The sequence below is a fragment of the Ictalurus furcatus genome, chromosome 9 (assembly GCF_023375685.1).
Source record: "Ictalurus furcatus strain D&B chromosome 9, Billie_1.0, whole genome shotgun sequence".
Lineage (NCBI taxonomy): Eukaryota > Metazoa > Chordata > Actinopteri > Siluriformes > Ictaluridae > Ictalurus > Ictalurus furcatus.
In genome coordinates this window covers 4,432,501-4,460,000 of record NC_071263.1, presented here as the reverse complement: position 1 = coordinate 4,460,000, position 27,500 = coordinate 4,432,501, and the positions used below count along the sequence as shown (strand labels likewise).

General features: G+C 42.8%; 1 protein-coding gene across 1 annotated transcript in view; it reads left to right on the top strand.

Annotated features, from left to right (window-relative positions):
• kif26ba (kinesin family member 26Ba) overlaps positions 1 to 25,810 on the top strand; it is a 36,501-nt gene extending 10,691 nt beyond the window's left edge. Inside the window, exons 3-15 of the mRNA XM_053633407.1 lie at positions 874 to 1,380; positions 4,160 to 4,296; positions 8,789 to 8,972; positions 9,842 to 10,051; positions 10,170 to 10,263; positions 13,767 to 14,029; positions 15,551 to 15,734; positions 17,160 to 17,322; positions 18,524 to 18,695; positions 19,077 to 22,452; positions 23,910 to 24,112; positions 24,287 to 24,437; positions 24,717 to 25,810. Coding sequence (XP_053489382.1) covers positions 874 to 1,380; positions 4,160 to 4,296; positions 8,789 to 8,972; positions 9,842 to 10,051; positions 10,170 to 10,263; positions 13,767 to 14,029; positions 15,551 to 15,734; positions 17,160 to 17,322; positions 18,524 to 18,695; positions 19,077 to 22,452; positions 23,910 to 24,112; positions 24,287 to 24,437; positions 24,717 to 24,865 — 5,793 coding nt within the window. The 3' untranslated portion in view covers positions 24,866 to 25,810. The remainder of the gene's footprint in view (positions 1 to 873; positions 1,381 to 4,159; positions 4,297 to 8,788; positions 8,973 to 9,841; positions 10,052 to 10,169; positions 10,264 to 13,766; positions 14,030 to 15,550; positions 15,735 to 17,159; positions 17,323 to 18,523; positions 18,696 to 19,076; positions 22,453 to 23,909; positions 24,113 to 24,286; positions 24,438 to 24,716) is intronic.
• Positions 25,811 to 27,500: the final 1,690 nt, after the last annotated feature.

The following is a 27,500-nucleotide window of genomic DNA, read 5'->3' as shown; positions in this document are numbered from 1 at the left end:
ACAGACACACACAAACAGACATACACACACACACACACACCCAAACACACACACACACACACACTCTCTCTCTCTCACACACACACACACAGAGTTGTCGGATTGTATAGTGAAACATCTGGTTTTAGTCACACTGTTATACTGGTTATACTCACACTCAGAGTGTGTGTGTGTGAGAGAGAGAGAAAGAGAGAGAGAGAGAGAGAGAGACATTAACAGCAGTGTGATAAGAGAAACTGATACACTGCACCAGTGCACTTATCACACACACAGATAACCACAAATACACCAGTCCATAATTACTGCTCATTTTATAGCAACACACACACACACGCAGACACACACACACACACACACACACCCAACAGATAACCACAAATACACCAGTCCATAATTACTGCTCATTTTATAGCAACACACACACACACGCAGACACACACACACACACACACACACACACACACACACACACACAGATAACCACAAATACACCAGTCCATAATCACTGCTCATATTATAGTAACACACACACACACACACACACACAGATTCATGTACAGCAACATACACAACTGAGAACTGGATATATTTAATCAGTTATAAAGCTCTAATACACACTTTTGATGGCAGACAGATAGACAGACAGAGAGACCGACAGATAGAGAGAGAGAGAGAGAGAGAGAGAGACAGAGTGTTAGCCAGAGAGACAGACAGATAGAAAGAGAGACAGAGAGATAGACAGAGAGAGCGACAGATAAATGTGTTATTGCTCCTATAGTTTTCACAACTTTTTATTGGTTTATATTAGCGAACAACAAAAAAGACTTCCTTTTTGTTAACTCTCCCTCTCTCCTTCTCTCTCTCTTTTTGCAGGACCCGTCACTCTCTCTCCTCCTCCATGATAAGTTGCAGATTCCCAGCAGCCCGAGGAAAGCGTGGAACGAGCACGAGAGCCGCTGTGATGTTTGCTTCACACACCTGAGCCAATTAAAACAGGAAGCTGTACGATTGGTGCTCACCTGTGACGTGTCACCTGGGTCTCCGCCCTCTCTCGCCTCACTGGTGGGTACGAGGAGCCTCATCCAAGGCTCCACCCCTACCCACCTGCCCGGATCATACCATTCTGTCAATCCTTCCTCCTCCTCTAACGGTGCGGTTTTGGCCTCCAGCGTCTCATCAACCTGCAGCGCAACCACCACCACTAGCACTAGCGTTAGCAATGTTAGCATTAGCAGCCCTCATCATACCAAACATGGCACCAAACCCAACACACTCGGTGTGGAGAGGAAGACCGGCTCTCCGGCACACACACACCCCGAGAACACCTGGTCACCTGCACACTCGTCTCGCTCCAATGGAGTCACACTCTTCCCTTATCAGGTACAACATGCACTACATGCACATCATATAAACAAGGGCTGTGTCCCAAACCACACACTACATACATATCATATGGACAAGGGCTGTGTCCCAAACCACACACTACATACACATCATATAGACAAGGGCTGTGTCCCAAACCACACACTACATACACATCATATAGACAAGGGCTGTGTCCCAAACCACACACTACATACACATCATATAGACAAGGGCTGTGTCCCAAATCACACACTACATACACATTATATAAACAAGGGTTGTGTCCCAAACCACACACCTTCATTATGTAATGCACTGTTTTCAGACTTCACAGTTTTGTAGACAAGTCTCCAGCTAGAGTGTCCATAGTGAATAGAGAGAGTGGTTTGGGACATGCCCACAGGGATTCAGCCTCTCTCTGTCTGTCTCTCTCTCTCCCTCTCTCTCCCTGTTTTTTTCTCTCTTTCTCCCTCTTTCTCTGTGTTCTCTCTCTTTCTCCCTCTCTCTATCTCCCTCTCTCCCTCTCTCACTTTAATCTGTCATCACAGATTAGAATAGTGTTATATATTTGATGTTTTGCTGTAATTCACACCTGGATATAACTGAGGAACAGGATTAGAGCGACTCTCTCAGACACTTTCAGGGTAGAACTGATGGCTTCCAGCGTTAGGAGTTAATTAGCAGAACACATTAAGCTAGGAAGTTGCAGATTGTTCATAACTTGAGTAATGAATGTGTGTTACCTGAGCATGTGGGAGGAGCAATTTACCGGTCTGATCCTGAGTGTTCTGATGTTACTGGGACCAGAGTTTGACTTTGTAATCGTTTCATCACTCCTGAGGTTGTATGACCTGAAGAGCCTGTGTACACTTCCGTGGACTTAATGGACAGTGCTTCTTTACTGCATACCAGTGTGGTAATGCCCAGATATTTTGGTGTATAATCCTCCTTCATCCTCTACTGTAAAGTCTGTTCTAGGGTTCTGGAGTGATGGTGGAACCATGTGGATTGTGTCCTGGCTGTGAAATAGCGGACCAGCTTTTCACTGTTTACACATAGTTTATGGGGAACAGGAGATCTCCAACACAGCCTTCATGTTCTTTGTGTTTATATCCCGAGAAGGAGGAGAACCCATTCCAAGTGGATGCTGGATTTAGGTTTTATGAGTGTGTGATTGATGACTGGTTCGCTCTGGCAGTGTTCTGACCCATCGTTGTGAAGTCATCTCCTGAGTATTGAGGGTGTGATCTTGATTTATTGTCTGCTCTCCTTCCTGCTCTCTACCTTCATCAGATTTAGGAAATGAATGAAAAATTAGGTTGATCAAAGCAAGGCTTCTCGGCAGGGCATCTGGTTTCCTGACAGGCTGAGGAGATCAGCAGTTTCTGCACACGGACAAGAGCCAGCATCTAATAAGGATGGAGGTACGCCACACACACGGCCGTCTGGGAAGAGACGTCAGGGTTAGCTCAGGACTCGCTGTGTGGATGATGGATTCTCCCGCTGGCCTGCAGATCCCACAGGGTGAAGATGGAGGATGTTGTTGAGGATTCTGCAGTCTCTCAGGTGAAGATGAGGAGATGTGAGACGAGATATTAATTCAGCACCGAAGGTGATAAAGCCACCACAGGAGAAAAAGCACATTCGGCATCCGGCAAAAGCACAGTGAGCTGTGTGTCAGCGTTCAAGCTCTTCAGATCTCTCACTCTGATGTGCACTCTTCTTCCCTCTCTTCTTCACTCTGTGGTGCGTCATGTGTGTCACAGAGAAACACATCTAAGACTCACTTCAGAATGAGTCATCAATATATTCCCAATAAGTCCAGTTTAATTTCCTGATCTAATAAACTTCATTTATAATTTATTCTGTAGGAGCTGCGGGGCCTTTCCTCTCTCTCTCTCTTTCTCTCTCTCTCTCTCTCACTCTTTCTCTCCGTTTGCGTGTGTGCATGTGTGAGTCAGGATGTTATTGAAGCCGAGGCTGTTGCAGGGAGGCATGTTTTTATTTTAATTAAAATGTATGAGCCAGACTCTGTGTGTGTGTGTGTGAGAGAGAGCGAGAGAGAGAGTCGGGTGGGAAATTATCCTCCCATATACTTGGCTGCTGCATTATACCATCCATCACACCTTTACCTGGGATGAGAACACACACACGCACACACACACACACAATCACTCTGAGGTAAAGTTTAACAATTAATCACATCTGATAATTGATAATTCTTCTCAGAGTGAATCGTCTCGCTTCACCATCAGCGTCCACAATAATAATAATAATAAGAAGAAGAAGAAGAATTATCATCAGTAATTACAGTATAGTGTCATTAGCATTCTCATTTACAGTGCCAGTAGGAGGAGTTATGTAGATGTGGGAGGAGTCAGGTTAAGCTGTATGAAGTTTATTTAAAAAAATAAAAATGAATATTTTAGTGTTTGTAGGAATTTCTGCAATATATCTGATTATATATATGATCCACAGCACCATGACTCTCACACACACTCTGCTGTAACATTGCTGCTCTCTCTCTCTCTCTCTCACACACACACACACACACACACACACACACACGTGCACACACACGTCTGGTTATTGTCTCCCTTACTCCAGCCATATCTGTGTGACTGTGTTTAAGCCCTGATTGTGATGGTGAGATGGTCTTGTCCTAATTTGGAGTGAAGTGCCCTTCTTATGTTTACACACTCCAGGGCATAAGGATCTCATTTCTCAAACTGTGTACTGCTCTGTGCTGTGTGTGTGTGTGTGTGTGTGTGTGTGTGTGTGTGTGTGTGTTTAGATGTCAGACAGTAATAAAGAGTGCATGAATGAAGCCGTACTGAACCGCTGTAACATTGATCGCCTGGTCCCACCCCCGGCTCCGCCCAGTACAGTGCCCTCCACAGGACCATCTGCTGCCGCCTCCTTCTTCGCCAGGTAAGAAATTAAATATTCATGAGACAGCAAGATAACGATTGGTCAGTTACTGTGATGATGTCAGGATGAAACAAAGAGAAGGACGTTAAATATGTCACATTGAGAGACTGCAGGATAACACACTCACGCGCGCACACACACACACACACACACACACATCACACATACACAGTACACATCACACATACACACACACACATCACATATACACACACACATATCACACATACACACCCACACATCACACACACAAATCACACACACATATCACACATACACACACCACACATACACACACATCACACACGCATACATACATACACACACACATATCACACATACACACACATCACACACGCGTACATACATACACACACACATATCACACATACACACACATCACACACGCGTACATACATACACACACATATCACACATACACACACATCACACACACACACACACACATCACACACACATACATACATACACACACACATATCACACATACACACACATCACACACATACACATCCCACATACATACATACACACCCACACATCACACACACACACACACACACATCACACACACATACACATCACACACACATACACATCACACACATACACACACACACACACATTACACACACACATCACACACACATACATATCACACACACATCACACACGCATACATACATACACACACATATATCACACATACACAGACATCACACACGCGTACATACATACACACACACATATCACACATACACACACATCACACACGCGTACATACATACACACACACATATCACACATACACACACATCACACACACACACACACACACATCACACACACATACATACATACACACACACATATCACACATACACACACATCACACACACACACACATCACACACATACACATCCCACATACATACATACACACCCACACATCACACACACACACACACACACATCACACACACATACACATCACACACATACACACACACACACACACATTACACACACACATCACACACACATACATATCACACACACATCACACACACATACATATCACACACACATCACACACACAGACATATCACACACACATCACACACGCATACATACATACACACACACATATCACACATACACACACATCCCACATACATACACACACACATACATCACACACACATACACACCAACACATACACATTACACATCACACATACACACACACATACACACACATCACACACACATACACACCAACACATACACATTACACATCATACATACACATACACACGTACACACATACACATCACACATACACACACACATACACACACATACACACCAACACATACACACACATCACACATACACACACACATCACACACATCACACACACACATCACACACACACACACACACACACACACACACACACACATTAACCCTAACCCTTTCTGCTATAAAAGAGTCCACTTCATTTTCCCCCTCCAGCCATAAAATGATGGAGTGCTCACTAAAAGGAGGGATGGAGTGAGGGATGAAGGGAGGGGATGAGTGGTAGCAAGCCTTCATCAGCTCTGCTTCTTACCTCCTCCACTTCTTTTCCCCCTCACCTTCATCCCTCGTATCCTTTTCTCTTATTCTCCCTCCTCCTCCCACATCCTCTTTTTCCTCACTCGCTGTTTTATTTCAGCTTCTCACTCACTGTCTTTCTTCTTCTTCTTCCGTTACTCCTATATTCCTCTCCTCTTTTATCTCCATCGCTCTCTTCTCCCTCCTATTACTCATTCTCATTCTCTCACTCTTCAACCTTTATTTTCTCCCACTTGTCCTCAGTTCTTCCTTGTTCTTGTCCTCCCCCAGTCCTGACCTTCTGCTCCAAACCCTCAGTGACACCATGGAGTGCACACTAACAGCAGGAGGAGAGAGAGAGAGAGAGAGAATAAAGTATTCATTAGCTCTGAATCACACTGCTGAAAGGGAAACACACACACACACACACACAAACACATGTAAAACATTATAAATAGATGCTCTCTCTCTCTGTCTGTCTGTATCTGTCTCTCTCTATCTGTATCCCTCTCTCTGTCTGTCTGTATCTGTCTCTCTCTATCTGTATCCCTCTCTCTGTCTGTCTGTCTCTGTATCTCTCTCTCTCTCTGTCTGTCTGTATCTGTATCTCTCTCTCTCTGTCTGTATATCTCTCTCTGTCTGTATCTGTATCTCTCTCTCTCTGTCTGTATATCTCTCTCTGTCTGTATCTGTATCTCTCTCTCTCTGTCTGTATCTGTATCTCTCTCTCTCTGTCTGTATATCTCTCTCTGTCTGTATCTGTCTCTCTCTCTCTGTCTGTCTGTATATCTCTCTCTGCCTGTATCTGTCTCTCTCTCTCTGTCTGTCTGTATCTGTCTCTCTCTCTGTCTGTCTCTGTATCTCTCTCCCTCTGTCTGTCTGTATCTCTCTCTGTCTGTCTGTATCACTCTCTGTCTGTCTGTATCTCTCTCTCTGTCTGTATCTGTCTCTCTCTCTCTGTCTGTCTGTCTGTCTGTATCTCTCTCTCTGTCTGTCTGTATCTGTCTCTCTCTCTGTCTGTATCTCTCTCTCTGTCTGTCTGTCTCTGTATCTCTCTCTCTGTCTGTCTGTATCTCTCTCTCTCTGTCTGTATCTGTCTCTCTCTGTCTGTATCTCTCTCTCTCTGTATCTGTCTCTTCATCTCTCTCTCTCCGTCTGTCTGTCTCTGTATCTCTCTCTGTCTGTCTGTATCTCTCTCTCTGTCTGTATCTCTCTCTCTCTCTGTATCTGTCTCTCTGTCTGTCTGTCTCTGCATCTCTCTCTCTCTCTGTATCTCTCTCTCTGTCTGTCTGTATCTGTCTCTCTGTCTGCCTGTCTCTGCATCACTCTCTCTCTCTCTCTCTCTCTCTCTCTGTCTCTGCATCTCTCTCTCTCTGTCTGTCTGTATCTGGCTCTCTCTCTGGCTGTATCTCTCTCTCTCTGTCTCTGTATCTCTCTCTCTCTGTCTGTCTGTATCTGTCTCTCTCTGGCTGTATCTTTCTATCTCTCTCTCTGTCTGTCTCTCTCTCTGTAAGTGTTACAGTATGTATGGAGTCGTGACCTTTACACTACAGTTCCCATGATTCTTTGCCACCAGAAAGTGTGAAGTTCTGTTCAGTAACTCGGCTGATCAGTGAATCAGTGTCCTTATGGAGCATATTCACCCACCCACCCACAGACACACACACACACACACACACACACACACACACACACACACACACACACACACACACACACACACGCCTGGCTGTCTCGTCTCGTTGGCTCGGCTGTCAGTGTGAACGCGCTTGGAGGAGATTCAGGATTTTAATGAGAGCAGCTGAACCCAAAAAACCTCACTCACACACACACACACACACACACAAAGATTTTGCATTATTTGTGTTTTCCTGTGTGTGTGTGTGTGTGTGTGTGAATAAATAGGTGTGTGTTACTTGTGGAGATATGACTGAAGTTCGGCCCGCAAGACTTTTCTCTGTTTCATTTCATGATGCTATTTGCAGAAAAGTTCATTAGCGCCTGTGGGAAATACACACACACACACACACACACACACACACACAGACACACACACACACCTGACTGGAGAGAGTGTTTCATTCTGGAATAAACACAATCTCACACTGATGGAATTTAATGTTTAATGCAGTGAGATGACATGTACAGAATTCTTCCTCATTAACCCGAGTTATTTATAAAGAACGCAGTAAAGATCAAAACTACTGCAGAGTGTACAAAGAGAGACAGAGAGCGAGACAGAGACAGCGAGTGAGAGAGACAGAGAGAGAGAGACAGAGAGTGAAACAGAGAGAGAGAAAGACAGGGAGAGAGAGAGACAGAAAGAGAGAGACAGAAAACGAGACAGAGAGAAAGAGAGAGACAGAGAGCAAAACAGAAAGAGAGAGAGACAGGGAGAGAGACAGAGAGAGAGAGAGACACAGAGAGAGAGAGAGAGAGAGAGAGACAGACAGACAGACAGAGAGAGAGATGCAGAGAGAGAGACAGACAGAGAGAGAAACAGAAAGAGAGAGACACAGAGAGAGACACAGAGAGAGAGAGACAGACAGACAGACAGAGAGAGATGCAGAGAGAGAGAGACAGACAGAGAGAGAAACAGACAGAGAGAGAGACAGACAGAGAGAGAGAAACAGAAAGAGAGAGACACAGAGAGACAGACAGAGAGAGAGACAGAGACACAGAGAGAGAGACACAGAGAGAGAGACAGACAGAGACAGACAGACAGAGAGAGAGACAGACAGAGAGAGAGAGACAGACAGAGAGAGACAGACAGGCAGAGAGACAGACAGACAGAGAGAGAGAGAGAAAGATGTGCTGTGTTTTGTCTGTAACTGTATTATTGATCATGTGATTAAACACTTCCTCCCTCAGAGCGGCTCAGAAACTAAACCTGTCCTCTAAAAAGAAGAAGCAGAAGCCCACGCCCACTGCTCTACTGGCCCCGCCCCTTTTCCCAACAAACTTCAGTGGAATCCTGCAGGTCACTCCACCCCCAGCCCCGCCCTGTCTGCTCAGAGCTGTCAGTAAAGTGAGAGATAATCCAGGAATCGGCAAGGTGAGTATCACGTCTCCCAGTCACATGACCACCTGATCCCATAATCATCATAATAACTCCGCCCCCAAACATCATAATCTCATTAAGACTCCACATTAATGAACAGAGTGAATATGAGACACAGCAGTCCAGTGTGTGCGCCCGTGTGTGTGTGAGTGTGTGTGCGTACGGCCGTGTGTGTGTGTGTGTGTGTGTGTGTGTGTGTGTGTGTGTGCGTTTCCTCATCTCCTGTGTGATGGAGTGTGTAATGAGTGTGTGTATGTCTCTGAGGTCAGGAGGTCAATGTCATAAATAAAGATGAAAAACTCAGAGCCGTTGCGACAGAAAGCAGATGGAGAATCACGCCACGTCACGTCACGTCACGCCACGTCACGACTTTATCACAGCGACGGCGATGAGAAGGGATTTAAATCATTTGGGAAAAAACATTTAAAAACGTTGGTATTTTTAGATGAGGAAACGGATCGGTGTTAATTATAAATTCTCAAATTATTTTGTTTTTACATTTGTGTACATTTCTGTAAATTGAAAGCAGAGCTGAGTCACTGAATCACATTATATAATTAGATTAGAATTATTTATGAGATGATCTAATATATCTGTGTAATTACACACACTTCAGCACTACTGTGATTTACTGAACGAGGAGTCAGCTGTACTGCGTCTAATGTTTAAACCCTAATTAATGAATATTCTCTCGTTATGAAGTGGGCGGAGTCTCATCTCCTCGCTGTGTCTCATCAGTCTTCAAATAAAATCTGTTTCTGTCCCGTCCAAAGTGCTAATGTTGGCATTTACACGGGACAGACATCCTTGCTTGTGTGTGTGTGTGTGTGTGTGTGTGTGTGTGTGTGTGTGTTGATGTCCAGGTGAAGGTGATGCTGCGTGTGTGTGCTGTGTCCCATGCCGAGTCCAGCTCCTTCCTGAAAGTGGACTCTCGTAAGAAACAGGTGAGTATTATGGACCCGGCCAGTAACTCCACCTCTCAGCAGAACTCCAATCAGAAACGAGGAGCCTCCACCCAAGCCCCGCCCAAAATGTTCACCTTTGACTCCGCCTTCTCACATGATGCCTCACAGGTGATCGCTTTAAACGTCTTCCTTCTCCACTTCCTGTTTCAGCTGCATAGCCTTAGATAGAAAAAAAATATACCTTATCAAAGAGGAGTGTGTGTGTGTGTGTGTGTGTGTGTTACAGGCAGAGGTGTGTGCAGGTACAGTAGCGGAGGTGATCCAGTCGGTGGTGAATGGAGCTGATGGATGTGTGTTCTGTTTCGGTCATGCCAAATTGGGTGAGAAAAGTCACATCTCTGTGTGTGTGTGTGTGTGTGTGTGTGTTTCAGCATAACTTCATGTCCATTCCTGTGCTCAAGGTTTTGATAATTTTCATTATAAATTTTATTTATTATTATTATTATTATTATTATTTGTTTTGTTCATTTGATCACTTATACAAAGTGTGTGTTTAATTTCAAAAAAGTTATTAAACACAATGTTTTTATTTTATCTAATTCAGGTTCTGATGAGGTTCCTTCATTCCTCATTCTTCACTAATACAAGTTCTATTTTTTTTCTGTAATAATAATAATACTAATACTACTACTAATAATAATAATAATAAACCGTTTTGAACTTTATTCTGAATGAACACGAAGCAGTAAATCGATTCCTTCATGAGGATGATTACTGAGACGGAGACGTGCACGAGACTTTTACACTAACAGACACTGTGTCCTATAAAATACACTATATGGCATAAAAGTATGTGCACCCCTCCTAATGATTGAGTTCAGGTGTTACAGCCACGCCCACTGCTAACAGGTGACTAAAATCCAGCACAAAGCCATGCAGTCTCCATACACATGCAGTGACTTTAAACGTGGCGCTGGCGTACCATGTCGCCTTTACCACGCATCACTTTGTGAAATTTCTGGAAGCTTCTAGGCAACAGCTCCGCCCCGAAGCGTTAGACCACGCGAACTCACAGAGCAGGCTGCCGAGTGCTGAAGCTCGTAGAGACTAAAAATCCTCTGTTCACTGCATTGCTCACTTCCGAGCTCCAAACTGCCTCTGGAAGCAACATCAGCACAAGATCTGTGCATCAGGAGCTTCAGGAAATGGGTTTCATGGCAAAGCAGCTGCACACAAGCCTAAGATCACTGTGCACAATGCCGAGTGTGAGCTGGAGTGGTGTAAAGCACCGGCACTGGACTCTGGAGCAGCGGAAACGTTTTCTCTGGAGTGATGAGTCACGCTTCACAGTCTGATGGAGGAATCTGAGTTTTGGTGGATCGGTCAGGAGAACGTTACTGAGAGTCCACAGTGCAGTGTGGTGGAGGGGGATAATAATGATCTGGAGATGTTTTTTCAGTCCCAGCACAAGAACCTTAACTCCATATTAATGCCCGTGGTTTTGGAACAAGCTCAACTAACATCAATATAGGTGTAATGGCCAGGTGTCCGTATACTTTTGGCCATATAGTGTATATAAAAATACAGGACACGAATGAAGATGTTGAAGGTAGAAACGTGAATAATCTTGATTATTCGGCGTTTACGTTTCATTGCAGTTTCATTGTAAAGTCGTGATGAATCCCTCAGCAGTGTTGTGTTTCCTTCAGTCCTGCACTGTTTGGTTTAATCCCTGAGCGAGTGATGAGAATTACACTCACCTTCCTCAGAGACGAGGAAGGAAAAGGTCCTGTAGCGAGCGCAGGATGAATTTATGACCTGCCCTGTCATGTGCCGTGTGGCTAATTCTGCACTAGTGTGTTAGCGCGCGTTACTGCTCGTAAAACACGTCTGAACAAGACGAAGTGGAAGAGTTACGACGTGAACACGACACCGCCGAGACAAACGAGCCTCTGACAGAGGCACGGACAGAAAATTAGAAACAGGAAATGGAGGAGCTCGTAACAGGAGACACTAAATCAGAGCTGCTGTGACACCACGCTAGTGCTAATGTCACCCACTTCCTGTAGTGTAGCTGTAATACACCAGGAACAAAAAAAAAAATTGCTCACATTCAGCAAAGCAGCTTTATACATACATACATACATACATACATACATAAATAAATAAATAAATAGTTTCTGTTAGTTGAAATTAGAAAAATGTATTTCATCAGGTGTGAAAGCTTATTAAATTTATTTGTCAGTAAAACTCCTGGTTTAATTGAGTCCATGTCTAAAATCTCACTGAATACACATTAGTCATGCTCTGTAACACACACACACACACACACACACACGCCACTGTATTATTCAAACATTATTTATTCTTTAAATCTTTCTGAAAGTAATTTGATTCGTGTTGAGAGATGAGAGGATGAGACGCATCCTGAATATAATAATATCAATAAAATAAAATAAAATAAAATATGATTTTTTAAATGTTTGACTCAAATGGGCAATTTGACTCCTTTACATTGCAGGTTGATTCTTATGATTCTGAGTTACTTTTTGTTGGTTTGATTCCTTTTTTATTTCAATGAATCAAATTTCATCTGATTCATTTGATTCACCATTATGACTCACTTAACATATTTCGTTACTTCTTCATTATTAAAATAAAACAAAACAAAAAACATGCAACGTCATCATTTTTATTGTTTAAGTGTGTACACGAATTAATCTGATTCACTTAAAAGAGTCACTGAATCGTTTTCACAGCCGTGCAGCTTTGTGGTTTTTTGTTCAGTCCACATTTAAATGTGTTTAGATAATAACTTGCTGGTATTGTCGTGTGTAATGAATAAAACAGGAAACAGGAAGTGTGCCATTAGTGAAGCCTTTGATCTCAAGATACGCAGTTAACACTAATGCACAAGATAATTAATGATCTGATAAATGAAACTCCTGTTTGTGTGATTATCTTTTACATCTGTCATTTATCATTCAGAGGATTTCTGTGTGTGTGTCTGTGTGTGTGTGTAGGTTAATAGGCACTGTGTGTTTGATGTTAATTGAATAAAATGCACTCAGGAGGATTCTCAGACGACTTTATTAATCACACACACATTAAACACTGATTCTGTTTATCCCTTGAAGTGAACGTGAGATAACGGCTGTGTCCGAATAACACTCTGTACATACACAACTCCTTACTCTAATATAACATGTATTTAAAAATACACAAAAAAGTGAACAGTACAGGAGACATTTACTGTGTGTTGGCATGACACACACACACACACAGCGTTGGAGGAATTTATGTTTAAATCAGATCGAAGTCTCACTGTGATGTCCAGCAGAGCGAAGCCATCTGTCACTGTTTATGTGCACTATGTAGTGAAGTGAGTGTGTGGTTTGGGACACATACCCTGTAATAGAAATCTGTACATAAATCATTGTGTGTGTGTGTGTGTGTGTGTGTGTGTGTGTGTGTGTGTGTGTTGCTGTTTATTTTAGACTTTTATTCAAGCCAATCAGGACACGCGCCTGAGAGCTGATTAGAGATTAAGGCGAACTGATTAAACACAAATGAAGCTCCTGATTGGTTAGAATGGAAACCTGCACATACACACACACACACACACACACACACACACACACACACACAGAGCCCTGGTTTAGTTTATCATAATGTGTTTGTGGTTTAGCGCTTATTAATAAGTTAAAGATTGTATTTGTTTTAATGAAGCTGAGCAGCACCTCCTGTTCTATTTCTACTAAAAATAAAATGAAAAAGTGAGATTATTTGTAATAATTTAGGAATAGTGTGGGTTGTTTTAATAATCCAGTATGAGAGAGAGTCTGACAGCAGTGTGTGTGTGTGTGTGTGTGTGTGTGTGTAGGAAAAACCTACACCATGATAGGGAAGGACGACTCCATGCAGAACCTGGGCATTATCCCCTGCGCTATCTCCTGGCTCTTTAAGATCATTACGGAGCGGAAGGAGAAGACGGGCGCTCGGTTCTCTGTCCGGGTCTCTGCCGTGGAGGTCTGGGGGAAAGATGAGAACCTGAAGGACCTGCTGTCCGACGTGGCCACGGGCAGTTTACAGGACGGCCAGTCACCTGGAGTTTACCTGTGTGAGGACCCCATCTGTGGCATGCAGGTGAGGAGACGACTGAAAGTGGAGGGGTTCAGTGTTCACATTAAAGACCGTCTGATAGATCTGACGTGAGCAAAACATCAGAATCGTGCAGAGAGCTTTATAATGTGAAGACAGAACTCTCTGTGTGTGTGTGTATGTGTGTGTGTGTGTGTGTGTGCATGTGTGTGTGCACCACTGTGCCGAGTTTTACTGTGATTCTGGATTTTCTCTTCTCTCATAATGATTCAAGTTAAAGCAGTGTTTCAGCATGAGGGATCTGTCTCTCTCTCCCTCTCTCTCTCTCACCCCTTCTCTCTCTCTCCCTCTCTCTCTCTCCCTCTCTGTCTCTCCCTCTCTCTCCCCTTCTCTCTCTCTCTCTCCCTCTCTCTCTCTCCCTCTCTCTCTCTCTCTTTCTCTCTCTCCCTCTCTCTCCCCTTCTCTCTCTCTCTCTCTCTCTCCCTCTCTCTCCCTCTCCCTCTCTCTCTCTCTCTCTCTCTCTCTCACCCCTTCTCTCTCTCCCTCTCTCTCTCTCCCTCTCTCTCTCCCCTTCTCTCCCTCTCCCCTTCTCTCTCTCTCCCTCTCTCTCTCTCTCTCTCTCCCTCTCTCTCTCTCCCCTTCTCTCTCTCCCTCTCTCTCTCGTTCTCTCTCTCCCTCTCTCTCTCTCCCTCTCTCTCTCGTTCTCTCTCTCCATCTCTCTCTCCCCCTCTCTCTCTCTGAGGGTGTTATGAGCTGTATAAAGCAGATAAAGTGGTCACTCTCAGGATAAAAAGCTTTCACTGATAAATGGATTAATTCTGTAGACAGATGATCAGAGTCAGGCAGAGTCAGGCAGAGTCAGGCTGAATTAACTTTAAACACTAAACACTAAACCTCTTCACTTATTTATTTATTTTTAAAATGATTATTATTTATAATGAACACTGTTTATTCACAGTGAAATGCAGGGGAAATGTTTCTCTCTCTGATGTGACTCGACTCAAAAATAACTCCATGTCCTCAATTACAGAGGACGCTGTTTAACACGGTTTATTAACACTGCTTATTAACACTTTATTAACACTGGGGATTAACACTTTATTAACACTGGGGATTAACAGTGGGGATTAACACTGGGGATTAACACTTTATTAAAACTGGGGATTAACACTGTTTATTAACACTTAACACTGGGGATTAACACTTTATTAACACTGGGAATTAACACTTTTCTCACTGTAAACTGATTAAAAGTTAAAATTAAAAGCTACTTATGCCACATTCAAATCTTAACGAGGAGGAAAAGTTTGATAATTTGCCTTTTTGACATTTCTACATTTATATTTGACTGTAATTAGAGAAAATGAAACAATTTGAAAAAGAGAATGTGAAAGCGGGTGAAGCATAAATGGTCTGACTTCCTGCTGAGTCTGTTATTGTAAACACTGCAGTAAACATAAACGTTACAGGCTGATGTGTAGTTCACCCTGTACATGTAGATTGTGGATTCCTGTGTAAAATGTATGTGTGTGTGTGTGTATGTGTGTGTCTGTGTTGGTGGTGTAGCTGCAGAATCAGAGCGAGCTGCGCGCGCCGACTGCAGAGAAAGCTGCGTTCTTTCTGGATGCCGCCATCGCAGCGCGGTACAGCAGCCGAGCCGAGTGTGACGAGGACGAACATCGCAACTCACACATGCTCTTCACATTGCACATCTACCAGTACCGCATGGAGAAGACTGGGAAAGGAGGAAGTGAGTATCTGTGTTCCTGAGTGTGTCCTGCTTACAGACATGATGTCATTTCCTGTTTCCTGGAGCACCACCTAGTGATCAAACAGTATGTTCTCTCTTAGCCTAAGGATAAAAACCCATACCAGCACTGTGCAGAAGGTGTAACTTCCTGTTTCAGTTAGGGTTAGGCATGTCCAGGGTTAGGCGTTGTTTACACTAGTGCGTTTTCGTTTTAAAACTGTTGCTACAGTTATGCCTGTCATCTACACTACTCTTGCGTTTTTGACCCTAGAAAACTGAGACTTTTGGAAATGCCAAAGACCCCGTTTTAGTTTGAAAACTCCAGGCTCGCGGTTCAGTGTAAACAGACCAAAACGAAGACTTTGGAAAACGAAGGCGTGGCTTCGCCCACACTCACCCACCGATTGGGTCTTCTGGATCATTGTGTATCCTTCCCTGACTCGTCAAGCCCCTACCTTATGACCATTACGCTACCTTGATCGTATAAGCAACAACACGGAGACTGAACCGCAAGCTTTGCTGGCTTTGTTATCATTCTTAGTAGTCACTGTGCAGTTAAATTCTGTATTTTATAATACTGCAGCTGCCTACATGCGCAAGAGGCAAGCTATGATTAGAGCAATCGGCAAAAAATCTCATTTCAAGCGGTGTAAGCACTACATGGACCTCCGGTTTGTTGTGTCTGCCGGTGACTAGCAAACAACTTCCTGTTTACACTTGTATGCGCATGCCCAGTGTGCATGAACGGTCATGAGACATGCGTATTCGGTCGTGTACAGTAGTGTGGACGGGGATCGTTTCTGAAACACAGCGGGAATGCCAGTGTGGACGAGGATCGTTTTCATTTTAAAATCGCCGTTTTAAAACCAAAACGCACTAGTGTAAACAGGGCCTTAGTTTATGTGCCTCTGAAAGTCATGTGACTCAAAGCTGAGTTTTGATTGGGTAAAACATTTTAGAGTTCAAATAAGTGTAAAGGGGCACGGCTTGGGCGGAATGTTCTGGATCCAACAAATTCAGTACCATGTTGTAATTCTAAAACTGTTGATCTTATTTAGTGACATCATAAACTGAGCTCAGGTGTAGCCCCGCCTCTGAATCCGTTTTTAAAGTTTCTGTTTTAAATGGAAAAATGTGAAATTAGCAAATATCTGAACAAATGGGACTAAAACAATCAAATGTATCAAATCTGAATCAGTATCTGAGAGGATTTTAAACATAACACCAGATTTATCAACTTAATATACTTTAAATAAAAACTGAACAAGAAATGAATGTATAGCTAGAGAAATAAACACGGGTCAGAGTTCAGAAGCTATATTGTATTATATTATATTATATTTTATCATATTGTATCATATTATATTATATTATATTATATTATATTATATTATATTTACGTGTGTGTGTGTGTGTGTGTGTAAGTGTCTGGAGGCCGCAGTCGTCTGCACCTGATAGATTTGGGGAGCTGTGTGAAGGAATTAACTAAACCCCGTGAGAGTGCCACGCCCAGTCAGTGTCTGTCTCTCTTGGCCCTCGGGAACGTCATCCTTGCCCTCGTCAACGGCTCCAAACACATTCCCTACAAGTACGACTCCATGCTGACTGCTTACTTCCACTGTCATTTCTATCATTCACACTGTTATGTGGAATTAAAGCTCACGGAAACGTCACCCATCACCATTTCATGAAAATCTCCAGTTCTTATCTTACAGAGTGTGATATAGGTCGTATGGTCGTGATGGTCAGTGTGTCCATAATGGCATGGTGTGGAATGGCATGGTGAACTCAGAGTAAAATCTCCACAAGATTTAAAGTTAACGACAGCAATATTATAAACAACTCTGTCCACTAATTTAAAAGGAAACTGCATCAGATTGCAGCAGTGCATTCTGGGTAAGTTGTGCTTCTGAAGTCAACCAGAATCTAACACGAGCCGATACGGTCACGTCTTCTTATTTCGCCAAGGGGACTTAACTAAGGGGACGTGGACAAGGTAAAAATCAGGATGGAACCCTAAAGCACTGGAACATAACCTCAGAATAAGTAAACATAACCTCTCGAAGGTAAATGAGTGTGCTCAGTGGGGCCTCAGTAACAGATGCTGATTTACATTCCCGTATTCATCCTTGTCTTGTCCCGTCTCGTCTCCGCTGCTCGCCGCTCTCTCAGGTTAAACGCTCGCAGCTCCGAGGCCGACAGCGTACAGATTGTGTTTTCCTCCTCCAAGGCACGTGTGATTTTTTTTATGTTAATTTAATTCACATTGCAGAACCGGTGCGTGGGTTTGAAGCCCTGAATTCAGCGCTCTGCAGAGATGAGATGAGGAGAGATGTAATTAAGGTTCAGGGAGATTTTAAATGAATAAAACTTTGGGATAAATAAATTAGAAATGCACAGAAATGTCAAAGATCTTAGTGTGATTTAATGAGAGTTAAATGCTCATCGTTGTAATCTGTATGCAGTCGTGTAAACACTGGGATTAAATGTCACAGCTGAAAAACAAAATAATGGAATGTAGACGGTGAGTCAGAGTGACACGGCTCTCAATAATGCAATTATATTTCTAGATCTCATACGGGGGCAAAATGAGCAATAATAAATAATAATCAGAGCTTATTGTGTGTGCAACACTCTTCTTCTTCTCCTTCTTCTTCACCTTTCTGTAGTAAGTCTGAAGTGATTCGGGTTGAGTCCCACGTGAGAGAATTTCAGTAGATTCTTTGGCTTTTTTCTCCGTCTGTCATCTTTGGTGATGAATAAATTTGTGGTTATTTTGTGCTTCACAGGGACAGTAAGTTAACGATGCTGTTGCGAGAGTCGCTGGGAAACATGAACTGTCGCACCACCATGATCGCACACATCTCCTCCTCTCCCAGCCACTTCTCAGAAACCCTCTCTACACTACAGATAGCTTCTCGAGTGCTGAGGATGAAGAAGAAGAAGACTAAAGTAAGCATGGTATGAGACACATCTTTATATTCTGTTAGGGACAAAATAACCAACATTACTGCTGTTCATAAAGCTAATTTTATTGGCTGTCCAATTTCCTTTATTTCAGCAAGATCCTTTAGGACTATTGGTATTTTATTGTCTGTATTATTTTTAATAAATTGTTTAGATATTGTTTATATTGATCAGCAATGAGATAGACAGAAGACATATTTTATGTTATAACTGATTTGTTATAATATCTAAGGAGATGCCCATGACTGGAGTTTGATTTCTAAATTACAACGATTCAGAATTACGCAATGTCTTGGAATCAGGAAGTCGTTTACTATTGTAGCTTTGTATGTTAACAAGAAATCCAAATGTAATTTCCAGCTGTGTCTCTTGCAGCAGTACACGTCTAGTTCCTCTGGTGGAGAAAGCTCATGTGAGGAGGGAAGAATGAGACGTCCGACTCAGCTCCGAAACATACACTCCAGGAACGTTGGAGACTCCGAAATACCACTGCTTCACATTTCCAGTGACCCAGATGATTATTCCAGCAGCGAGCAGTCCTGCGATACCGTAATCTATGTAGGTCCAAATGGTTCAGCGCTTTCGGACAGAGAGCTCACAGACAACGAAGGTCCCCCCGAGTTTGTACCCATCATACCATCTATACATAAGACTAAGAGTGACCAAGGCAAGCTAGCACAGCCGTCTCAGTTAGGCGATTCTCTAATCCAGCCTCCACAAACTGTCCAGTCGATTCAGACCCTTCATCCACAGACACTTCCTCCTGTACTTGAAGAAACTGCAGAGTCTAGCAAGCAGGAAAAGGACTGCCTCAAATGTAACACATTTGCAGAGCTGCAGGAGCGGCTGGGGTGCATTGACGGCAGCGAGGAGGTAAACAAGTTTCCTTTTGAAGAAGTTCCAGCCAGCAGACTTAAGAAAATCGAGTCTCTTCAATCTCACCCCACCACAAGTTCTCCCAAGAGGATCTCTAATGATCAGCAACTGGAGGAGATCCGGGAAGTGGTGGAGGAAGCAGAGATTGCACAGTCCATTATAGAAAGTCTGACAAAGTCTACAATAAATTGTGTTCTTTCTACCAGTCGGAGTGTAACAGGAGGGAGTGGTGTCGGACAGCTCACGTCTCTTCAAAGGGCCAACAGTTCCAGTCTTCATAACAGCAGGGAGTCGATTAGTGGAGGAAGCAGCAGTGATGGCAAGCCTCGTCCCATGGGTTCCCCCCGACTGGGTATCGCTAGCCTGACAAAAACATCAGAATACAAACCTCCCTCGTCACCTTCTCAGCGCTGCAAAGTGTACACTCAGAAAGGAGTAATGCCTAGCACCCCTCCACAATCCTCACAAAACCTGTACAAAGACTCAGGAAAGTCCTCCACTGAGTCGTTGCTTCAGGCTGAATTCAGAACATCTCCTGTTGGGATGGGTCCTCACTTACTGAAGCGCTCTTCTTCCTCCAACAGTTTGGGATCAGTGGACACACTGTGTGACGATGTTCCTCAACTACCTCTGGATAATAAGAACAGCACCACGGTCACCTTGCAGCAGTGTGTGGAGCCGCAGGGTGAGGATGAGTTGGTCTTTACTCTTGTTGAGGAGCTAACAGTGAATGGGATCATGGAGGACGGCAGGCCTACTAGTATTATCAGCTTCAACAGCGACTGTTCAGTTCAGGCTCTTGCATCAGGTTCACGGCCCATCAGCATCATCAGCAGTATGAGTGAAGGTCTGGAGTCCTACAGCAACGTAGCCTCCACTACCACCGCCACCATCTCAGAAACCAACATTGCTAAATTCCTGCCTCTCGGCAAGGTTGATGGAGATGTCATCATGAGCCGTTGGTCCTCTAACATTTCTTGGCTGACTGAAATGAGCACAGGAAGTGGTGACGAACAGTATTGCCATAGTGTTGTTACGCAGCAATGCTTTGGGCAGGGTGAGGGACTAGCTGAGGTTCAGCTTCTGGAAATTAATGAGGAAGGGGAAAATGAAGTGCTTACAGAACAGAACAAGGAGAATGGAAAAGTTTTCTGTGCAGCTGAAACTTCTACCAAAATGTCTCCAACCATGGGAAAAACAACAGTCACCATTTCCAATGCTCAGTCATTATGCACCTTGAATAGCTTTTCCCCTAACAAAACAAACATAACAGCTCAGCCTTGTGTTACTGTAAAGCCAATTATTCCTGATCCACCAACCAAACACCTTTCAGTCAAAGAGCCAAGATCTCCACCAGTTCCTCTCTCGAGGGAGATCGTCTTTGATGATCCCTGGATGAAAAGGAATTCCTCCAAACCTGAGGAACCTGTCTGTGAGGTACAGCTAGAGAAAGGAACATCTGATTCTATAAAGAGCAAAAGTTTGTTTGACAGAAACAGTTCAAGCAGTTGTGAAGCAGCAGGTTCTCCTGATTCCTTCAGAAGGGTCGTGGATGGTTGTGAAATGGTTCTAAATGCTTCAGAAAGCATCACTCCTGTGTTTTCAGCTAACATCCTCAGGACTGGCAGCCTTCCTAGGGCATGGCATCGTCTGAACAAGCAGGATGACCTTGATGACTCTTCCTATCGATACACAAGTGGAGAATATAAAACCCTTGGAGTTACTACATCCACTCCCTGTAGTCCTCGAGCCACACTGGAGCGGAGAGGATCATCTGGTAGGCAAGGTTTCTTCATGCGTCCAAAAGGAATCCCTCCCTTACCACCTGTGAGGAAGTCGAGTCTTGACCAGAGAAACAGAGCCAGTCCCCAGCATAATTCAACAAGTAACCAGGGTCCAAACCTGCACTTATCTTTCTTGGGCAGCACCCCAGAGGATCTGGGTGTAAATAGTAAACAAACAGGACAACATTTTGAGAGTAGCAGGCTCTTCAGTGCCAAACTCGAGCTGTTAGCAAATAGAACCAATTCTCTGGGAAGATCCCATGGTGCCCATTATGACTGTCATTCTCTAGAGAGAGGGGAGAGCCTGATGCTTGTTGGATCTAAAGCAGCTGTAGTGAGAGATAGCACCATGCCTCGAGTTGGCAGAAGCTTCACGCGTAACTCCATCTCTTCTCCGACCAATGGACCGAACTGCAACTCCAATGTAACACAGTCACCCAAATCAAGCCAATCCAAAATCTCAGCTGTTACCAAACTCCTCATGGCCAGCCCTAAGTCTCGAAGCCTTTCCACTTCTAGCACCAAGACCTTGAGCTTCTCCACCAAATCTCTTCCACAGTCAGTAAACAGGAGTTCAAGCCTGCCCCCTAATGGAAAGAACCCAAACCCAAATTCCTGGTCAACTCAGTCGCTGAGCCGTAATAAGGGATCAGGGCTTGCCTCAAAGCTGCCTCTTAGAGCTGTAAATGGACGAATCTCAGAACTTCTGCAGGGCAGTGCTGGCCAGGCCGCTCACGCACGAGGTGCATGCAATACCGAGGAAAAAGGAGGACCAGTCCAGGGTGAGGAAAGGCCAGTGGTCCATACTTTACCGTCCCCTTACAGTAAAATTACTGCTCCACGGAGGCCACATCGCTGCAGCAGCGGCCACGCTAGTGACAACAGCAGCGTTCTGAGTGGTGAGCTCCCTCCGGCCATGGGGAAAACTGCCCTCTTCTACCACAGTGGAGGCAGCAGTGGCTACGAGAGCATGATACGTGACAGCGAGGCCACTGGGAGTGCGTCTTCTGCTCAGGACTCTATGAGTGATAACAGTAGCTCAGTTAGTGGACGGAGGAGTCTGAAAAACTCGAAGAAAAGGAACAACACAGGTAAGAAGGACACAACCTCTAACTAGAGCTTCTTCTAGTCACGATACTCATACAGTCAAGCGATTAGCACTAAATCCTGACAGACTAGACACACTGAACTCATGTGACCTCCAGCTCTGTGGTATAGATAACAAGGCTTTAACTTTACATAATATAGTGCATTATGGTTAATACACACACTCATTGCTCATAGTGCATTCTGGGTAATACACAAAGGCCCTCACACACACACTCCAACACATCCCTATATGGCCAGTGAGCATTAGGTCCATGATGTAGTTTCTGTCTTATTTAATATCTCTGAGTTAAAATTCCCAAAATTGTATATAAGTGGAGTTTAAACAGAACCCGCAGGTTCTCTAACTGCCACCCACACACTCCTCTCTGAGTGTTTATGATAGCGATCTCAACATAAACAGACTTTCAGTTGTCAGAGAGGATTGTGGGTGGTCGCTTGTTATTTAGTGCCCCACTCCTCCACTTTGCCTCAGGGCAAAAACATTCTCCTGCATTTCACTGTGATGAGTTTTCTTTTCTGCCTGGGAATTTAATCCTGTGTGTGCTGAGCTAAACCTGGAACTACATTATATACTGTATGTTTGATTTAAAACTATACATTATATTTATGTTATAAAGGTGATATTCAAGTGCCTCAGCAGAACAAACTGGGAATAGATGTGTTGATTAAAAAATGGCTGAATGGTAAAATAGTAAAACAAGCATTACAATCACATTGCTGTAAAATTTAAAAAGAGCAAGGGGACTGCACTGCTGAAGTGCGCACTACAGGATGAGTAACGGCACTGAGTGAGGAGAGAAGCAGATTTATAATCATGTTCTAAACGCTTGAGTGATCAGGAATACAGGCCAATGATCTAAAGCCAAGCCATGGAGAGAGCGGAACACACAATCACCCATATCACTACTGGTGTAGGCTGTGTTCCAAATTGAGTTTTAATGATCCAATAAAGCTAGAGAGAATCTTAAAATTAGTGCATGTTGGCATGCATCAACACACAATGAGGCTGAAAGCCAAATGTCTCCCTGTTGTGCACTAGATGGGGTGCAGAGTCCATTAATCTATTTCCACTGAAGGGCACTAATACTAATGGATGGAAAGCTGAATGGCTCACACTAGTGCACTACATAGGGCACTGCATGCAGCTTATCTACAGCTTAATCCCACATAAGTCCGTATTGTGCACTCCATAGTGTTCAGACTCTATGGTGTTTGGGTCCCTTTCTAATAAGGCAGTCAAATCAAGTGAAAAATATTTCCCATGTTTTTCCCTAAATGTGTCCATCCTAAGTAGTGCCATGCCTCATGCTACATGCCATATGAGAGTCATTTTCAGTAGGGCTCATGCAGGTCATCTTGTTACACGATTGAAAATGAACATAATTAGCATGTGTGCTAAGGACATTAGCATTGATTTTGACTTGCTTTTCACTCTTAGGCACCCAGCGGAGACGCCTCATTCCCAATTTGACCCTTGACCCCACTTCCCCAGTAAGGAAGCCAATCCTGAGCCCCGGAGTGCGCTGGGTTGACGGTCCGCTCCGTCCCCCTCAGAGGGGTGTGGCCGAACCCTTCGAAATTAAAGTTTATGAGATCGACGACGTGGAGCGTCTGCAGCGGCGGCGGAGCGCGGGCAGTAAGGTCACATGACCTTTATCATTTTTAACATTTAATTTACATTTCTTCTTTATAATTACCACTTCCTGTTTGTCATGTGATGTTTGCCACTATGAGTGTAGGTGCACCACAGGGGGTGATTTGGGGCTGAGCCCTGGTTCACTGCAGGGATGTGACGAGTTCTTTTCCCGGTTCTAGGGCGTGGTGTATTTCAGCGCTAAGCTAAAGATTTTGGAGCACCGACAGCAGAGGATCTCAGAGATACGAACAAAATACGATTGGCTGAAGAAAGAACTGGAACAAACCAAACAGCACCTAATGCTCGAGCCCGAGAAGTGGACCTCCGAGTGTGAGTCACTTTATTCATAAAAAAATCACAATAATAATAAATAATAATATTACTATTATTATTATTATTATTATTAACAGTATTAATAATTAATATAGTATTAATAATAATAATAGAACTTTGATATGGAACAAAATAGTGACCTGAACAAATTCAAATAAACAGATTAAACACAAATAAAAAAACTTTCATATAATAAAAAAAGAAATAAATACTGACAGAAAGGAAGAGAGAACATACTGAGAAGTGATGATGACGGTGTGTGTGTGTGTCCCTCAGTCGATGTGGAGCCGGTGTTCGAGGTCGACTCTCTGGAGTATTTGGAGGCGCTGGAGTTCGTCACACAGCGGCTGGAGAATCGAGTTAATTTCTGTAAAGCTCACCTGATGATGGTCACGTGTTTTGATATCACGTGTCGCCGACGGTAACCGTGCAGGAAAACAGGAAGTGCAGTAGCTTTAGAGTGTGTGTTTGTAATAATAATAATAAAGGTGGATCAGAAATAAATCAAACAGACAGGAAATTCAAACTCTAATGTAAGTTTTAAAAGTGAATTTTTTGAATGTAAAGTTGGACATCTGAGAGAAGAGAAACGAACCAGAGACTTTAACACACTTTCATTCCACAGACAATGTTAACGTTATTATTTAATAAGCAGCTCTGTCACATGACCTGCGCTGTATCCCAAACACTAACTAGCTCATTAGCTAGCAAAGTTATGACGTTCTCAAACAATAGATTTTTTTTAAATCTTTAATTATCACTGAGGAAAAAAACTCTCATAGACCTTCAAATGGGAATCTTTTGGGAATTTTTGGATCTGGAATAACAGGATCATTCCCAAATCTCCCACATGACATGTATTCCACATTAACATGTGCAGACTTTCTGCTTTTCTCACATGTTAAAAGATATTTTACCAAATGTTTAGTGTTGGACAGAAACAGGACGCGCAGTTAGGGGACAAAAGTGGTTGTAAATAGTTTGCTTGCTTGTTTTATTAGAACGAGGCCTGATTGAGAGGCAGAAATGAAGGAAAAGAGAGAAAAAAGAAAAAAAACACAGAACAAAGAAAATTAAAAAGGAACAAAGTGCCTTGAGAATAAATTTAGTATCATGATGATTTGTGTACAGACGGTGCTCGCTTAAACAGAACTAAACAAAAAAAACTAAAGAGAAAATAGAACAAAAAGAGCTTGTTTAATTCGGTGTTTTATCCGTCGGGTTATTTGTACTTAACGTATTCGTAAATGCAACTTGTTACGTGTGTTTTTTATTATTATTATTTTTAGATTTTTCACTTAAAGAGGCCACACAGACTCGAACCATATTTAACTGCATTTTAGGAATAAAAAAAAAAACGTCAAAGAATAAAAGTCTACAGTATTAATGAGTTTTTTATGATAATGTTTTAACCCAAAAGTAAAAATAAAAATTAAAAATTAAAAGAAGATTTTTTTAAAAAAAGGAGTTTAACATAAAATAAAGCAGTGAGGCTGGGAACTGATCATCGATTATCAACACAGTGCAATATACAGCACACACCATACTGGGGTTAGGGGTCGAGCTTTAAGGGATAGGTGTTAAGGGTAAGGGGATGGGGTAGAGGTTTAGGGGATAGGGTTTAGTGGTAGAGGTTTAGGGGATGGGGTAGAGGTTTAGGGGATAGGGTTTAGGGGTAGAGGTATAGGGGATGGGGTGGAGGTTTAGGGGTGGAGGTTTAGGGGATAGGGTTTAGGGGTAGAGGTTTAGGGGATAGGGTTTAGGGGTAGAGGTTTAGGTGATAGGGGTAGGGGTTATTGGATGAAAGTCCCTGATACAGAATCACACACAAGTGTAATATTCAAGTGTCAAGTATTTAAATGAATGAATAATTATAAATCTTTCTCGTCTAATTGATTCTCAGTGCTCATCACTCTGCTTGTGTTAATGTGCTTAATTATTTTACTTTCATTTAATTGAAATCAATCTTTGTAAAGCTGCTGGTGATCTGCTGCATGCTGAAGATCCTCGCTGTGTGTGTGTGGTCTGTGTGGTCTCACCATCGTACTGCCAATTATTCAACTTTAATAAAATAAAATGTTTCTATCCGGTGCTCGAGACAGTCTAAATGTTTGTATATTAACAAAAAGAAACAAAGAAAAAAAAAAAACATTTCGTCATCACACGTTTTTTTTTATGAAGGATATTATTTATTTTTTATCTCAGAGCTGTGTGTAGTGTATAATTTATTTTTTCGCTCCACCAAATACTATGCATTTAATCTGTACGTCATATAGAAATATATACATATTATATTTTGTTCTTTATAATTTTTTTTGTCATGCTTATTCATAAAAATGTATTTTATCGCCATGAAATTCTGCATTTAAAGATAAAAAGGAAATACGTCGTGTTTATGCTGTAAGAAATGTTGTCTTTATTCTCTCTCTCTCTCTCTCTCTCTCTTTTTTTTTTTTTGCTTGAGTCGTTTATGCCACTCCGTATCACATTAAACGAAACGTTCCTGATCTGAAATGAGCGTTCAGGATCATATTTAGACGGGAAATGATGTGTTTGTGGAGATAAGTGGCAAGACGTCGGTGTGTTTCTGTCCTGTGAAGAAAAAAAAAATCTGAATGAGAATCTGAGATGGACGTAAATAAAGAATGATTTAGAAGTGGATGATTTTCTCTGCCTTGTTTTTGATCTAAAGGTCACAAAGGAATTTTTTTTATTAAAAACTCGTTATACGTCTCTTTAAATCTCAGTCTTCAGGAATGCTGCTGATGACGTGAATCGTTTCCTGTTCAGTGGCAGGTGCTGGATATTAAAATGACGGAAGCACAACTGTCCGTTATAGACAAATATATTATAAACACATTTCACATGAATGACGGGTTTGTATTAATAAAATACAGATAATACACAGAATAAACACCGCCAATCAATGTTGGATTGTGGAGGATGGAACCAAAATTTTTTGGGTTTTTTTTTTTTAGTGTTTGAGATTTAAAAAAAAAAAACAGACAATGAATTGAATCTGAACTCAGAACACTTTGCGGATTTCTGTGTCTCTTATGA